This window comes from Neurospora tetraspora (assembly GCF_033439725.1).
Source record: "Neurospora tetraspora strain CBS 560.94 chromosome Unknown B0H65scaffold_5, whole genome shotgun sequence".
Classification (NCBI taxonomy): domain Eukaryota; kingdom Fungi; phylum Ascomycota; class Sordariomycetes; order Sordariales; family Sordariaceae; genus Neurospora; species Neurospora tetraspora.
The window spans coordinates 955,393-969,634 of record NW_026944387.1 but is presented as its reverse complement, the minus strand read 5'-3'; the positions used below and the strand labels follow the sequence as shown (position 1 = coordinate 969,634).

General features: G+C 55.2%; 5 protein-coding genes across 5 annotated transcripts; 2 read left to right on the top strand and 3 right to left on the bottom strand.

The window, feature by feature from the left end:
- Positions 1 to 465: 465 nt before the first annotated feature.
- On the top strand, positions 466 to 2,795 carry B0H65DRAFT_220155 (RanGTP-binding protein-domain-containing protein). Its single transcript, XM_062822040.1, has 3 exons — positions 466 to 801; positions 889 to 923; positions 976 to 2,795. The coding sequence occupies exons 1-3, from the start codon at positions 622 to 624 to the stop codon at positions 2,684 to 2,686; spliced, it is 1,926 nt and encodes a 641-aa protein (XP_062680266.1). The 5' UTR covers positions 466 to 621; the 3' UTR covers positions 2,687 to 2,795.
- A 109-nt stretch (positions 2,796 to 2,904) lies between these two features.
- Positions 2,905 to 4,163, bottom strand: B0H65DRAFT_549679 (P-loop containing nucleoside triphosphate hydrolase protein; the record flags this gene model as incomplete). The annotated part of the gene is made up of 3 exons (XM_062829673.1): positions 2,905 to 3,647; positions 3,911 to 4,040; positions 4,101 to 4,163. The coding sequence occupies 3 exons, from the start codon at positions 4,161 to 4,163 to the stop codon at positions 2,905 to 2,907; spliced, it is 936 nt and encodes a 311-aa protein (XP_062680265.1).
- A 473-nt stretch (positions 4,164 to 4,636) lies between these two features.
- On the top strand, positions 4,637 to 6,627 carry B0H65DRAFT_549678 (protein BFR2; the record flags this gene model as incomplete). The annotated part of the gene is made up of 3 exons (XM_062829672.1): positions 4,637 to 4,661; positions 4,720 to 4,825; positions 4,899 to 6,627. 3 exons carry the CDS (start codon positions 4,637 to 4,639, stop codon positions 6,625 to 6,627), a joined length of 1,860 nt encoding a protein of 619 aa, XP_062680264.1.
- Positions 6,628 to 6,860: 233 nt separating this feature from the next.
- On the bottom strand, positions 6,861 to 10,954 carry B0H65DRAFT_220139 (SNF2 family N-terminal domain-containing protein). Its single transcript, XM_062822039.1, has 3 exons — positions 9,786 to 10,954; positions 9,354 to 9,732; positions 6,861 to 9,291 (listed from the first exon to the last, which is right to left on the bottom strand). Exons 1-3 carry the CDS (start codon positions 10,813 to 10,815, stop codon positions 7,095 to 7,097), a joined length of 3,606 nt encoding a protein of 1,201 aa, XP_062680263.1. The 5' UTR covers positions 10,816 to 10,954; the 3' UTR covers positions 6,861 to 7,094.
- Positions 10,955 to 11,562: 608 nt separating this feature from the next.
- B0H65DRAFT_509570 (uncharacterized protein) lies at positions 11,563 to 14,190 on the bottom strand (the record flags this gene model as incomplete). Its single annotated transcript, XM_062828330.1, is given in 8 exon segments — positions 11,563 to 11,652; positions 11,686 to 11,816; positions 11,832 to 13,290; positions 13,303 to 13,324; positions 13,352 to 13,418; positions 13,428 to 13,465; positions 13,493 to 13,577; positions 13,599 to 14,190. Coding segments are annotated over 8 exon segments (2,484 nt in total).
- Positions 14,191 to 14,242: the final 52 nt, after the last annotated feature.

Sequence of the window (14,242 nt, the reverse complement as noted above, 5' to 3'; positions counted from 1 at the left end):
TGGGTAGCGCGATGGATATAGTTGCGCAAGGAGGGAATCGGGCAGTCGGAAAATGGAAATGTACCCTGATGACTTGGACTCTGAGTGACCCGTCCAACTACAAGCGAGCAAAGAGTCGAAGAGAGATTTGGGTCAAGAAACGTTGGCAAGGGCTGCCCCACCGTTGATTGGGGAGAGCGTGGTGGCGGGGAACACGGGCATGACAATTTTTTGTCCCATTATCCACTGTGCGTCAAGGCGGAAACACCGACAGTTGCACACGGTGCGATTCGGGGAGTCACTCGGCGAGAGATGCGCCTAAAACCGGCATTCAGTGGGATTCGATCAGCAGAATTACAGTGCGAATACTTGCAACGTACAGGTTCCTTGGTGTCTCTTGGCGCATGCACTGGCGTGTCCCCGGGCCGTGAACTCAAAAGAGACGAAAGCCTGGACCCGCCAACCAACGTCACTCTTCCACTGCGCAGGCAACCACGGGCATAACTTGAAGGACCTGAACATCAACGGACGGGACGAACACTAACAATTATCACGTACATAAAACTCCCCAAACAGGACAGAAATATGATAGGCACACCAATCAAATAATCACACATTTTTATTTGACCGGACAAGAAAATCATGGACGCACTGTTGGCCAAGCTCGGGTCTCATGCGGTCAACTACGCCATCAGATCAGGCATCGCAATCACCTCCACCTACGCCGTCAACCAGTGCTCGAGGCTGCTCAAGACGGTCGACGACAAAGGAGTTTATACGGAGCTCAAGAAGCTGCAGAAGCTCTTGGATAGTAAGATCAAGGTGAGTGGTCATTATGCCTGGTCCAACAATGCTAACCACCCCTCCAACAAAGACACTCCTTGCTAACATTGATGTTCCCCATGTTAGATCGTTTCACCAGCTATCGACCTGATCGAGTTCAAGTATGCCTCACCTTTCTTTGACTCAGTCATATGTGACTAACACTGTATCCAGATCTGGCCGTGGCAATGTCTTCCTCGAGGCAGCTGTGCCTCTTGCCAAGTCTCTCCATCGAGACATCATTTCTCTCGGAAAGCGCCTAAACGATGCTGCCACTGCCGAAGAGAGCTCCCGCTCCGATGGCAAGCAAGCCCGGATGTCGGAAGCTCATCATGTTGAGCTGCTAACCATTATCAAGGAGATGAAGGAACTACTGGCCCGCATAGACAGAGAGATCCCTCTGATCCAGCTCGCCATCACTGCCTCTGGAGAGCGGATGAACACTACAGTGAACGCTGGTATCTCTCCGTCGAGACTGATGCAGGCGAGTGCCTTCCTGTCATTCGGGGATTCACACTTTGTGAACAACCCTAACCGAGCAGTGCCCATCGGACCTTCCTTCACATTATCTCTTTACATGCTCTTCCGCGCTCATTCCAAGCTTGGCCGTGCTAGTTCCGTTCCTACCACTCCTAGCACTGGAGGCAAGACGTGGACCAAGGAGCGACCATATGGTGTCGGCGAAGGTGAACGGAAACCTATCTGGCAGGAAGTGGTGCACAAGGCTCGTGTACGGCTGGTTCGCACACCGCTAGGCTGGAACTTTGACAAGACTCGCGGATACTGCCCCGGTGAGTCTCTTGATGGAACCGTAAACGGGTACTCTGCTGCCGTTGATTCGGCCCTTTCGCTGCTTGGCCGCCCAGACGAGTATGCCTATCACTTGGAGATCATTGAAGATCTCGACGACGGACGTGTTCACGAGGATGATGAGGCACGTGAACCATTCGACGGGGTTGATATGGCTGGAATTCGAGACTCCATTCCCATACACCAGGTTTCCAAGATTTTCTATACCGACACCGGACGACTCCTGAACATCGGTAACGCCGAGGAGGGAGACAACAACCCGGTGCTGCTACTAAAGAGAGACCTCCATGCCCCAGATCCGATCGAGCTCAAACGCCAATGGTACGCCGACCCGGAACAGGCAGAGGCATCAGAAGGGGAAACGGCATACGACACAGCTGAAGACGACGAGCAAGCCAACATCGACGCGCAACTGCTGACGGAGACCAAGTCTACTGAACTTGCGGCCGCGGCAGAAGAAGGTCGATTGAGGAAAGCATTAGGTCTACCGTCGCATTTAGATCCCGAATGGCTTGCGCTGGAGGTTTTTGTCGAGAGCGAAGACGAATCTGACGACGATGATGACGGTGATGATAAGTCCAGCATCCGGTCCTCCAAGTCAGCTACACCACGCGACAAGGTGGTCGACTCGAAACTCGTCGATCAGATCCGCAACGTCTCTCTACAACCATACCCGAACACGCCTCCAAAACAACGAAAATACGTCCCCTCTCCTCTGGCGTCAACTTCATCATTACCAGGCCCGGGAGCAAATGGCAAGCAGTTGTTCCAAACACCAACCCAGGTCCAGGGGGCGCAGAAGGAACCCAACAGCATGGACTCGTTCGTGGCTAGGTCACCATTCGGTGCCATCACCTCGTCGCTGTCGCTCATGGAAATGTTGATACGACTATGCAGCCTGCAGGAGTTCCAGCAGACGTCTCACCTGTCGATTCCAGATCACATCCTTACCTTCTTCCTGGAGGAGACGTCGACGACTGGGCTGAGGGGTGAAGAAAAGTGGGATATACGGAACGAGGCGAAGAGACGTATGGGTTTTGATCCTTATACTGATACGCCTACCAAGTCAACTTGAGCGGATGAAGGGGGGAAAGAAGGCGATAGTGACAAGATAGTAGAGGAAGCGATAGGCTATGCCTCCTTTGAAGTCTCATATACAACAAAGATCTTGGTACTTTATAGCTCCATTTACAAAGCATATACACCATCGAGTACCGTTCAGCCTCGACTAAGAAAGACCCGTCCTGTGATCCATCGTCTCCCCACCTCAACCTGCCCTATCCTCCCATCCTCTCACTCCCTCCCCAAGGGCATCTTCTCCAACCCAACCAACTCCGCCACCCGTCTCCCCAACCCCATAAACACCTCCGCCTCCCTTCCCCCCGGGTCACTAACAACCGTCGGCTTCCCCCTGCCCCCATCCTCCCCAATAGCCGGATGCAGCGGCACATCCCCCAAAAACTCCATGCCCATCTCCCCACAAACCTTTCTCACCCCCTCCGTCCCGCCAAACACATGCGTCTCCTTCCCACACTCAGGACAACAAAAAACGCTCATATTCTGCACCACCCCCAAAATCGGAATCTCCACTTTCCGAAACATATTCACCCCCTTCACCGCGTCCTTAATCGCCAGCGTATGCGGCGTCGTGACAATCACGGCGCCATCAACCACCACCTGCTGCGCTATACTAAGCTGGGTATCACCCGTCCCCGGCGGAAGATCTAGGACGAGGATATCGAGCGAGGGATGGGACCAGTCGACTTCGTGCAACAACTGTTGGATGGCTTTCAGGAGCATGGGACCGCGCCAGACGAGGGCGGAGTCTTCAGACCCTAAAAGGTAGCCGATGGACATGGTTTTGACGCCGTAGGAGGTTAGGGGGAGGAGTTGGTCGTTGGCATTGAGGGAAGGGGAGAGATGGGGGTTTTTATCGGAGGACAGGTTGAAGAGGGTCGGGATGGAGGGGCCGAAGAGGTCGGTGTCGAGGATGCCGGTTGTGTAGCCGAGGCGGGAGAGGGAGAGGGCTAGGTTTGCTGGGAGGGTGGGTGGGGGGTGTTAGCTTCAAAGTGAAAGGTGGAGAGGAAGATAGTGAAGGGGGGATAAGGTAGGCTGGGAGAATGAGTTTGGATTAGATGATTTTGGGGATATTTTCACCAGGTGGGCTGGACTGGAAGAGATATATTTTAAAAGTGAAGTCTCTGAGGAGGCTTGTTCTGACTTGTAGGAGGTGATGTTGTTTACTTTCCCCTGATCCGGTTCCGGACAGGGATGAGGTGAGAAGACGAGGACAACTCACCAGCTATTGTGCTTTTTCCCACACCACCCTTGGCTGAAGATACGGCAATGACTTTGTTTACATTTTTGATCTTGCGCTTTTGAGGAAGACCTCGTTGAAAGCGTGGAATGGTGCCAGTTCTGGGGAGTCCCTATGAGTTGATGTGTTAGTGAAGAGCTCCGAGTCAGTGTGTAAGTCGCGGGAAAGGTACCAGTGGATTCTCATGCTGGAGAACTCTTGTGGCTTGTAAAAGGCGGGACAGTGTTGCCCTCATTTTCCTCAATTGGCCCAGGCAGAACCTGAACGTTCATGTAAAAAGATGAATAATTTTTGAGTCCTCAGATTGTATCAAATTGTCATAACGTGAAGTCATAGTGAAGAGTGGAAGTTCAGTTCCCCAACTTCCCCAATTGGCGTCCCGAGGAACAGTGGTCGCAGCAAGTGGAGCCCATCTCTTGGTGCATCCGGACCCCTGTCCATCGGCCCCACTTTACCATTTGCCAGCTGTCACCGCCAAAATTTCCCGTTCTCCCAGGCAAAGCTCTGATTTTTTCGGGCGTGGGGTTTCCGTTCCATCAATTCGGATCCTCTGTATTTTTCAGAACCATCGAATTCATCCCCAAGCGCCATCTCGAATTCGTCTTGGTTTTTTTCTCTTCTTTGGCGCCAACACCACAACCACCACCACACAGAGCCGCCACCATGCCGTTGTACACCACAAAAAAGAGCAACAAGCTGCGGGCTTCTATGTTCGACGAGAAGCCTGCAAAGGGTACGGCAAACGGAGCTACAGGACCAAAGAGGTTCCTGCTGACAATGCATTATTACAGACTATGATCCCGAAGCCGAGCCTCGCGATGGTGACGATGATCAGAGCGGAAGCGAAGTCGACAGCGATGTAGAGCGTGCTGAGACAGAGCATTACGTTGCAGTTAGGTATGTCGACACAATCCCTACTTCATACGTTTTGCGCCGAAGACAACAAAGACTAATCACCACCACCCAACAGCAAGAGCAAGCTCCGAAAAACAGAAGCGCCCACACTCGGCCCAGAATACAGCGGTACCCGCGTCAGCCGCAAGGCCCTAGAGGAGAGCGACGAAGAGGACTTCGATGACGAGGAAGACGACGAGGAAGATGATGAAGAGAACGACGAAGAGGGAAGCGACCTCGAAGATGGCGAGTCCGAGTCCGGCTCCGAAGAGTTCGCCGACCCAGAAACCGCCGATCTCGAACGCGACCACATCGACGACGACGCCGAGATCTCCAGCGACAATGCGCTAGGGGAAGATGACGAAAACTGGGCGGAAAAGTTCACCTTCCGTGGGAGCTCCAAGCCCAAGACACCAGCTAAGACCCCTAAGAAGGACGACCTTGCGGTTCGCATTAAGAAGAGGCCTACTGCCGCTGACTTCATGTCCGGCTCTGAGGATGACGAAGAGGAGGAAGATGATGAGGACCTCGAGGAGGACGATGAGGATGAGGAAGATTCTGAGGAGGGCGAGCAAAACGGCCTTTTCGACATGGAGGCCGAGGAGACTGATGACGATGAGGGTGAGGATGATGAGGAGGAACTCGACGGTGCTCTGCTCTCCGGCAGCGAAGACGAAGAGGGCGATTCCGAAGAGGACGACGAGGATGACGAAGAAGGCTCCGGCGACGAGGACGAGGACGAAGATGAGGAAGACGAAGATGAGGACGAGGAGTCAGGCGACGACGACAAGAACGACGTAAACGCCGAGCTCCGCAAGATCATGGCCGAGGACGAGAAGAAGATCGTTTCCACCTTCTCGAAAGCCGCCGAGGCCGACGCCCAAAAGGGTGTCGCCGTCCGCTCCCAGCGCCGCATCTTCGACTCCATCCTCAACCTCCGCATCCGTCTCCAGAAGGCGCTCATCGCCGCCAACACCTTCAACTGCGTCGAGAAGCCCGAGAAGTTCAAGGAGAAGCCCTACAAGGCCGCCGAAGAGGCCGCCGTCAAGCTATGGAACACCATCGACTCCGTCCGCAACAGCTTCCTCCCCGAACAGGTCAAGGCCAAGGCCGGCGAGAAGCGCAAGCGCGACGCCATCGAGCTCGACACGCCCGAGTCCGAGATCTGGGAGGCCCTCGAGGCCGTCGAGGGTCCCGCCAACAAGTACCGCCGCCAGGTCCTCGACAAGTGGTCCACGCGCGTGCGCAGCACCACCGCCTCCATGACCAAGGAGCGCCGCCTCGCCCAGTCTGCCGGTTCCCAATCGCTCGTCTCCGTGCTCGACGACCAGCTCCTCAGCGCCGACCGCCTCATCAAAAAGGCGCGCACACCGCGCTCGTGCGCCCCCGCGCAGGCGGCCAAGAAGGTCGAGGAAGACACCGAGATCTACGACGACGCCGATTTCTACCAGCTGCTGCTCAAGGAGCTAGTCGACCAGCGCAGCTCGGATTCCGCTGCGCCCGGAGAGTCGGTCGCGACCGTCAGGTGGGCGGCACTCAAGGAGGCCAAGACGAGGAAGCAGGTCGATCGGAAGGCGAGCAAAGGACGCAAGTTGCGGTTCACGGTGCACGAGAAGTTGCAGAACTTTATGGCGCCCGAGGACAGAAGGTCGTGGGAGGAGCATGCTATTGATCGGTTCTTTGGCACGCTGTTTGGACAGAAGATGGTGCTCAAGGAGGATGAGGAGGCGGAGAAGGAGGAGGAGGATGAGGAGATGGGTGGTGTTAGTGTTGAGGAGGCTGGTTTGAAGCTTTTCCGGTCTTGAGATGGGGGGGGATGTTAAGGGAAGGGTGTGATGTGAGAGGGATATATCCTGGATATGGATGAGAAATATGCATAGATCATGGTTTGAGTGAGCACATGCTCCTCTGTTGCAATACCCGCATTTACGAGGCGTGTAAAAGGATTTTGTTATTGTTATCAGTTTCTTCTTCTCTCTATATCATGATTTGGTTCCAATTGGATAGCTAACGGTAACAATTATACCGACCTTTTACCAGGTCGTTCCATCTTCATTGTTTGTTATCCCACACAGAAATGACACTTTCAACCAAGGTCGTTCATAAACATAACATCATAACATCCTGTACCTATACCCAGACAAGTTCCAAACCAAGTATACCGAGTCCCAGCCATTTATCATGTATCATAATATCTCATCATAAGCTCATAACATCAAGCAAGGAAGCTAAAAAGCCCAATTTATACCACGGCGTGCTCGCTCCTGTCCACTCACCACCTCCGCCCAAAAACCTCATGCTCCCTCCTCGCCCCCGTATTAGACTTAGCCGCCGCACCAGCAGCACTCCTCCTAGCCGGAGTCCTGCTACCCGCAGCGAACTCATTCTCCTCAACAACGTGGGACCCAGACCCGCCGTTAGCACCATTGACAGCCCTACTACCATCATGCCTGAACAGATCCAAAATCTCCTGCAGCCCGAGTTTCAATCCCTGGCCCTTCTTCTTCCCTCTCTCCGTCGACCCTTCGACCGCCGCCTGCGCCAACAACCTTTTTTTGTCTTGCAACTCCAGGATCCTCGCCTCCACCGTTCCCCTCACCGTCAACTTATACACCACCACATCAACCGTCTGCGTCAAACGGTGCACGCGATCAATAGCCTGCTCCTCAACAAAGGGGTTCCAGAAGGGTTCGACAATGATCACCCTTGTCGCGGCAGTCAGGTTCAGCCCCAAAGATCCGCACTTGAGCGAGCACAGCAGGACGCGGGTGCGCGGGTCCTTGCGGAGCGAGTGCAGCGAGGCCTCGCGCGCGTCGTTGGGCATCTTGCCGTCGTACCGGACGTGCTTGATGTCCGGCAGGTGATGCCTCAAAAAGGGCTCGACGAGGTCGAGCATCGAGGTGAACTGGGAGAAGACGATGAACTTGTGGGTGGGGGCTTCGCGGCGGAGGATGGCGATGAGCTCGTGGATCTTGGAGGAGATTTGTACCGGGGCTTTGGGGGTGCGCTTCTTGATGCCGTATTCGGCTTCGGAGTCTGTCTCGGAGGAGTCGTCGAGTTCTGATTCCGAGATATCGGATTCTTCTTCGGAGGAGGTGGCGGTCTCTGATTCTTCGGATTCGGATTGCTTGAGGACTTGCGAGCTGAGCTTGGAGACGGAGGCGAACGTATCGTCTTCGTCGCCGGAGCCGACTATCGAGTCCTCGTCGACGCTCTCGTCGTCGTCATCGTCGTCATCGTCACTATCTTTGACGACGAAGCTGTCTTGTTCTGGGTCCTCTGAGTCTTCGGAGATCTCTTCGTTGGAGTCGATGTCCTCGCCGGTGCCCTCGGCGTTCTCGTCGTCTGTGCCACCGGCAACACCAAGGTCAAGTGTGCTTCTCTGTGACTCTCCCACCAGCCAGGTGCCTTCATCCTCTTCGTCGTCACTATCGACAACCCGCTTCCTGTTATCGCGAGATTTCTTGCCCTTCTTGGGCGTCTCCTCCTCATCCTCCTCTTCCTCTTCCTCATCATCACTATCCACCACAACCTTCCTTCCCCTCCCTCTAGTCTTCCTCTCAACCTTCACCTTCTCCTTAACCACACTCACCTTCTTCTTCTTCTTCTTATGCTTCTTGCTCCCCTTACTCTCCACACTCTCCTGCGTACTCTGCTGCTCCTTCAACAACTGGCTCAAACTATCCTCGCACCCTCTACATCTCAACTGCCCCTCTTGAATCTCCTTCTTAGTCATCTCCCCCAGACACATATCACATTGCCTAGTCTGAATCCCCATGCCGCCCATCATATCCGCCAAGTCATCCACACTACTGGTCTGACTTTGCGAATCATAGGCGTTCTTCTTCTTTTTACCAGCAGGCGTCGGTGCAGTCGCCGAATCCACCGACAACGCGTCCCGGTCCTTGTCAAGCTTCGTCTGCGCCAACCTAGGGTGATTACAAGCCTGCCTCAGCCGCAACAACAGCACGAGCGCGTTGGCGTAGTTGACCGTGCGGCCCTTCATCATCTTCTCGAGACTCTGGTCGGCTCGCTCCTCCAAGGCCTTGTAGAAGGCCTTTTCGGCCGGGCTGAACTCCGTTTCGATGGTGACGACCTTGCGCTCCGTGACCTTGAAGGCGGCTTCGGGCGCCTTCTCGCCCTTCTCTTCGGCCTTGGCGAGGGCTTCCTTGCCGCCGGCCACGAGGGCGCCCTTTTCGGTGAGAACTTCCTTGGTGCGGCGCTTCATGAAGCAGCGGAGAATGCTGTGGAGGCGTTGGATGGCGATGTGGCCCTTGCCTTGCTTCATGGGCGCGTCGATCTGGGCTCGCCACTCGGCTAGGTTGTCGTAGGGCGCGATGCGCAGGAAGTGGATGAGAGATTGTAGCTCGTCGAGGTTGTTCTGCATCGGCGTGCCAGTCAGACACCAGCGGTACTCGGAGCGCAAGGCACAGCATGCTTTGGCCGCTTTGGTGTTGCGGTTTTTGATGCTGTGGTATCATGTGTAAGCAAGCCTTCATGAAGTAGCCAGTATCCGACTTTCAGGACTCACCTATGCGCCTCGTCTAGAATGACGCGGAACCAGTGTACGCCGAAGCAGCCTGCTTGCGCGCCCTTGTTGGGGTCAGGGTGAGACTTGTCGTGCTCTGACACGAGGATTTGGTAGGTGGTGATGACAACATCATATTTGGTGAGTTCGGAGGGAGTTGTAGAACGCTTTGGGCCGTGATGAACGCATACTTTGATGTTCAAGTCGGGCATGACGCGATCCTTCAGTTCGGCCTCCCATTGTCGGATGAGAGCCAGTGGCGCAACGACGAGTGTGGCTTTGCTGATGTCCTTGAAGTGGACTTTCCAGCCCAGAGCCGAGGACGAGGCGGGTTTTCGGTTGCCGATGATCAAGGAAATGGACTGCAATGTCTTGCCCAAACCTGCGGAAAGTTAGCACGGAGTCAAAAATAGAATCAAGATAGAGTCAAAATACCCATATCATCTGCCAGGAGTCCACCCTTGGGAACACGGCCGCGCTTCAGAGGGCCAAGCTCGCGGTTAATCATCCATCTGACACCCTCAACCTGATGCGGCAGCAAAGGGACAGCAAGGCCAGCTAGATGTCCAGTAGAAGAAACAATCGACTCCTCCTTCTTCTTTGACTCTGACACGGCACCCTTCGTCTTCGCCTTAGCTCCTTCATCCTCGCTCTCCTCATCATCCAACCCACCCTCCAACAACGCCTTCAGATCCTCCTTCGCCTTGTCGGGATCAGTATAAAACACATTCTCCCCAAACGCCGCCGCAGCCCCTTTCGAAGCCGTGCCCCTACCCGGCTGCAAAGGTGGCGGTGCCGGCGGATCCACATCCAACGAGCTGAACAGCTGCATGCCCATGCTGTTCCTCTTGATTTCCGTCGTCGACGACGGCTTCGCCGGTGGGGCATTGGCCTTGAGAGGTCCGCTAGATCTGTACAAGTCCTTGTGAAATTCCGGTCGGTTCTTGCCCCGGTCGTTGAAGAGGTTGTTGTACTTGGATCCGCCGATGGCGTGGCTGCTGGCGCCGAGACCACCGTTGCCGTGAGGAGACGGGTTCAAGGCATGTTTGTTTTCATTTCCTCCGCCGCTTCGGCTGGCAGCCTTCTTGGTGTTGTTGCTGGTGTTGACGGGCGTGAACTGGGATACTAGCTGTGTGGGCTGGCCGAATTTGGGGATGGGTGTGGAGGCGTGGTCCTGGCCGAGGCCGTGGATGGTCATCCCTCCAAGGTTAAACTCTTCCCGTTTGCCGGAAAAAGGATGGCTCGGTGTAGTCGGGCTGCTAGCCGTCAAGTCAACAACATCTGTGTTGTTCTTGTTCTTGGGCGTGCCATTGCTGCCCCTGCTGCTGGCGAAGGAGAGGTCTTGTTGTGAAGATGACATGCTGATACTGTCGTCTGTGGCTTGAGAGTTGATGAAGTCGAGATCTTCGTCGCTGAAGGAGTCGTCGTCGTCAAGGGAGTCGGAGCGTTGGCGGCGGGAGGCCATGGTTGAAATCCAGGCGGGGTGTTGTTTCCTTGATCGATGTGAGGTTGTCGCTTATGCCTTCCTTCTGCAAGGCACTAGTACTGTTTGTTTGTTTGGTCAGGAGCTCGCTTTCGAGATGTCGCTTCTTTCTGTAAATGACGTATGCCTCCGGTCCAGCCAGGGCAGGTGAGCAGGTTGTTTGTTGATGTCACGGTAAGTGTGAGCTTCCAAGTTTTTCAAAGTTCAAAGTTGTCCCGTGGCTGTTTGCTTTTGTTGCCTAAACTTCCAGGGAGCTCGGGATGAGGGAAAGAAAGATGTTCTCTCATTCAGCTCGGATATTCTTATGTACACGGGAAGTTTGCCAGCTGGCATTCCTCAGTCATCAACTTCGAAATATCACTTTTGAGGGGCGGGGTCAAAGATTACTCCGTCGCGTGTTGCAAGCTTGTTGGACGCAGAGTATTTACAAAGTGACGAATCTGGCTTCGGGAATGGCATCCCAGGGCAACCGGCAGGGAGCTTACCCCGCCCCCGCAGCGAACTTTCACCGGCGACTTCACCGGCGACTTCACCGGCGACTTCACCGTGGTGTATAAACAGATAGAGATCACACATAACCCCAACCCTGACTCCTTTCCGAGTAAAGAGAAGGACGAGGTGTTACGCAAGCACTCCTTTATCGACACCGTTGGAGAGAGAACGTTGACAAAGAGGAAAAATATAGAGACTATATGAACGCTTTTGTCTTCATCTTTATTCATCTACGATTCAAACAACCATCCTCTCCACCCTCCCCTCCAACCCCGTCTCCCCCTTTTCATCCTCCAACAACACCCCAAAATCAATCGTAGTCTGATACTTCAAATCCAACCGATGATGTTCCCTCCTCACCCCAGCCGGCAGCTCAACGCCCTCCTTCCACTGCTCCCACACCTGTTTTTGACTTGTCGCCGATCCATCCCTATTCGTATTGTTCGTCACCCATGATCCGTTTCCATTCCGGCCAAAACTTAGGTTGCCTCCTCTATGCCCACCACCACCTCCTCGTCCACCATGACCTCCCCTTGCTGCTGCTGCTGCTGCCGCCGCCGCTCGTTCCCTATCCGCCCTCGGAGCCGTTGGGGGAACCCTCCCGAACGGCGACGCAGGGTTAGCAAAAGCAGAAGAAGAGGGTTCAAAGGGACCCATCATCCTCGGCATGCGAATTGATCTGTCGTTCGCTTCCACCGACAGTCCATCGCCCGTTTCCATGAGCGAGTATTTGATGGGAACGGTTGTGTACCCTTCCGCTGCGCCTTGATTTACCTGGCTTTGGTTTCTCGAGGAGTAAGGGGAGAAGGTGGAGTGGGAGAGTGCCGGGTGACCGGTGACTGGCAATGGGCCGGTGAAATAGGGGTAGTTGTACCCGTATATGGGGTCGATTTCTACCGGGTTTGAAGGGCTGGAAGGGGCCGGTTGAAGGTTGGCTTCGATCACTCCGCCGGAAACGCCCATGTAGAAGTTCGGAGCCGAGTCAGAGGCTTTGGCGAGGGACCAAGTCCGTGTGAAGCCGTGCTGGTTGCTCCGGTCGTGTTCGTGGCCGGGCACGCCGCGCGGGAGGAAGATGGTTGCGTTGGGCCGATAGTAGAGGTGCTTGGAGAGGGAGTGCCAGTGGCATTCTAAGCCTGCTAGATAATCGCATCTTGCACGGCCGGTGGGAGAAGCGTTGGGTGCCTTGGCGAAAGGTTGGTGAGGTTTCGGAAAAGGTTGGCGACCGAGGCAGGGGAGGGCTGAGGTGTGAGAGTATGGTTTCGGCCACCGGAAGTCGAATATCTTGATGGTTGCGCCAGAGTTACCAGCGCCAGCAACGAAGCGCTCTGTACCGTACGTGAGGATGGCCTCGACATGATCCCAGGGCTGGATGTTGTCTTGATAGATAGCGTCGTAGGGAGAAGAAGTTCGTAGGTCCTGAAGGCGACAGGTACCGTCTTTCCATGCCGAGAGGAGCAGTGTTGTCCCGCCCGACTTTTGCTGGTTGGGATTGGCGTAGACAGGCGAAAGGGAGTTCGCACAGATATCCGCATCAGGGATACTCAACCCGCCCACACCTCCCGAGTTGATGATACTCTTCGCCGTAGTATGATGCGTCCACCCCGACTCCGTGATCGAAAGGTACTGCAGTCGTTCACTGCACCCCTTAAGCGCCAAAGCCATCACATTCCCCTGACCACCCATCCACTTCGCGCTGCACAATTGAGCCGTGTTGCTGTCCAACACACTCCTCTGCAAATCGTAAACCACCACCGGCGACACCTCCTCATCCTCTCCCACCTCCTCTTTCCCATCCGGCAAAGCATAAACCCCCACCGCCTTCTTCGTCGCCGCCGCCAGCAACCTCCTTCCCCCCGGGGCATCATACAACACATCCACGCTGTTAATCGTGTCCTGCACCAATCTTTCCCCTTCCTCCCCTTCTTGTGGCCTAAACCTCACAATCCTCTTCCCAAACCTCTCCCCCTCCGCCTCTACCAGGGCCAAATCCCCATTATCCCTCCCCACCACCACCGCCTTTCCATACCCCCTTCCATATCCCCCTGCTCCTCCGTTCCCCTTGGTTCCCCCCGACCCCGACCCCGACCCCTTCCCTTGCCCACCGGACAGAGGCACATCCCCCCTAACAACACACAAAGCCCTAACATCATCATACCCCTTCCTGTACCCCTCCTCCCTCCCCTCGGCTTTAAACCAACTAAACTTCGGCGCACTCTTACTCTTCTGTCCGCCTCCCCAATCTCTCCTCCTTGCTACCAAGTCCTCCCCCGCACCCCAGATGAGTAACTCCCTCCCCGTAGCGAAATCAAAGTGCGCGTCCACCACCGATTGAAACATATTTCCCCGCTGTCCCTGCTGTCCCTGCTGTCCCTGTTGCCCACCCCCTCCTCTCTGCCCATGTCCATGTCCATGTCCAGTCCCAGAAGAAGCGGAGGAGGTAGTAGGGTAGATAGCACAAAACCCCACCGCCCTCTTATCCCAACACCTACTTTGCCAGGTTAAACTCTCGGCTATCTCTTGCCAGCCGTATCTCCCTCCTCCTCCTCCTCCACTTCCATTTTGTTGTTGTCCTCCTTGAGAGCCAGAGCCAGAGCCAGAGCCAGAGCCAGAAATGGGAGCGGGAGCGGTGGGGATGGACTCAACAAGCGAAGGAAACCTGGCAATCACAAAGGCGCGCCACCCCTCCGAGGTCACGAGCCGCCGCAGACGGCGGCAGGTTAAGCCCAGGTGGGAGACGTCGGCGGCGGTGGGGAGGGAGGAGAGGATTAGGAGGAGGATTTCGTGGGGGAGGTCTGATATATTGAGATTGGGGTGGGGGGTCGGCGGCGTGAGGGCCGTATGGCCATGGGTGGCGTGGGCTGTCATTGTTGTGTTGGTCCGTGGAGGATTTGTTATGTCATGGGGGGAAAATAGTTCA

Coding starts and splice junctions, on each gene's coding strand:
- B0H65DRAFT_220139 (XM_062822039.1), bottom strand. CDS start 10,815: ATGGCCTCCCGCCGCCAACGCTCCGACTCCCTTGACGACGACGACTCC. Junction 9,733..9,785: donor ACTCCTGGCAGATGATATGG/GTATTTTGACTC, acceptor AACTTTCCGCAG/GTTTGGGCAAGACATTGCAG. Junction 9,292..9,353: donor ATTCTAGACGAGGCGCATAG/GTGAGTCCTGAA, acceptor ATGATACCACAG/CATCAAAAACCGCAACACCA.
- B0H65DRAFT_220155 (XM_062822040.1), top strand. CDS start 622: ATGGACGCACTGTTGGCCAAGCTCGGGTCTCATGCGGTCAACTACGCC. Junction 802..888: donor TCTTGGATAGTAAGATCAAG/GTGAGTGGTCAT, acceptor TCCCCATGTTAG/ATCGTTTCACCAGCTATCGA. Junction 924..975: donor ATCGACCTGATCGAGTTCAA/GTATGCCTCACC, acceptor CACTGTATCCAG/ATCTGGCCGTGGCAATGTCT.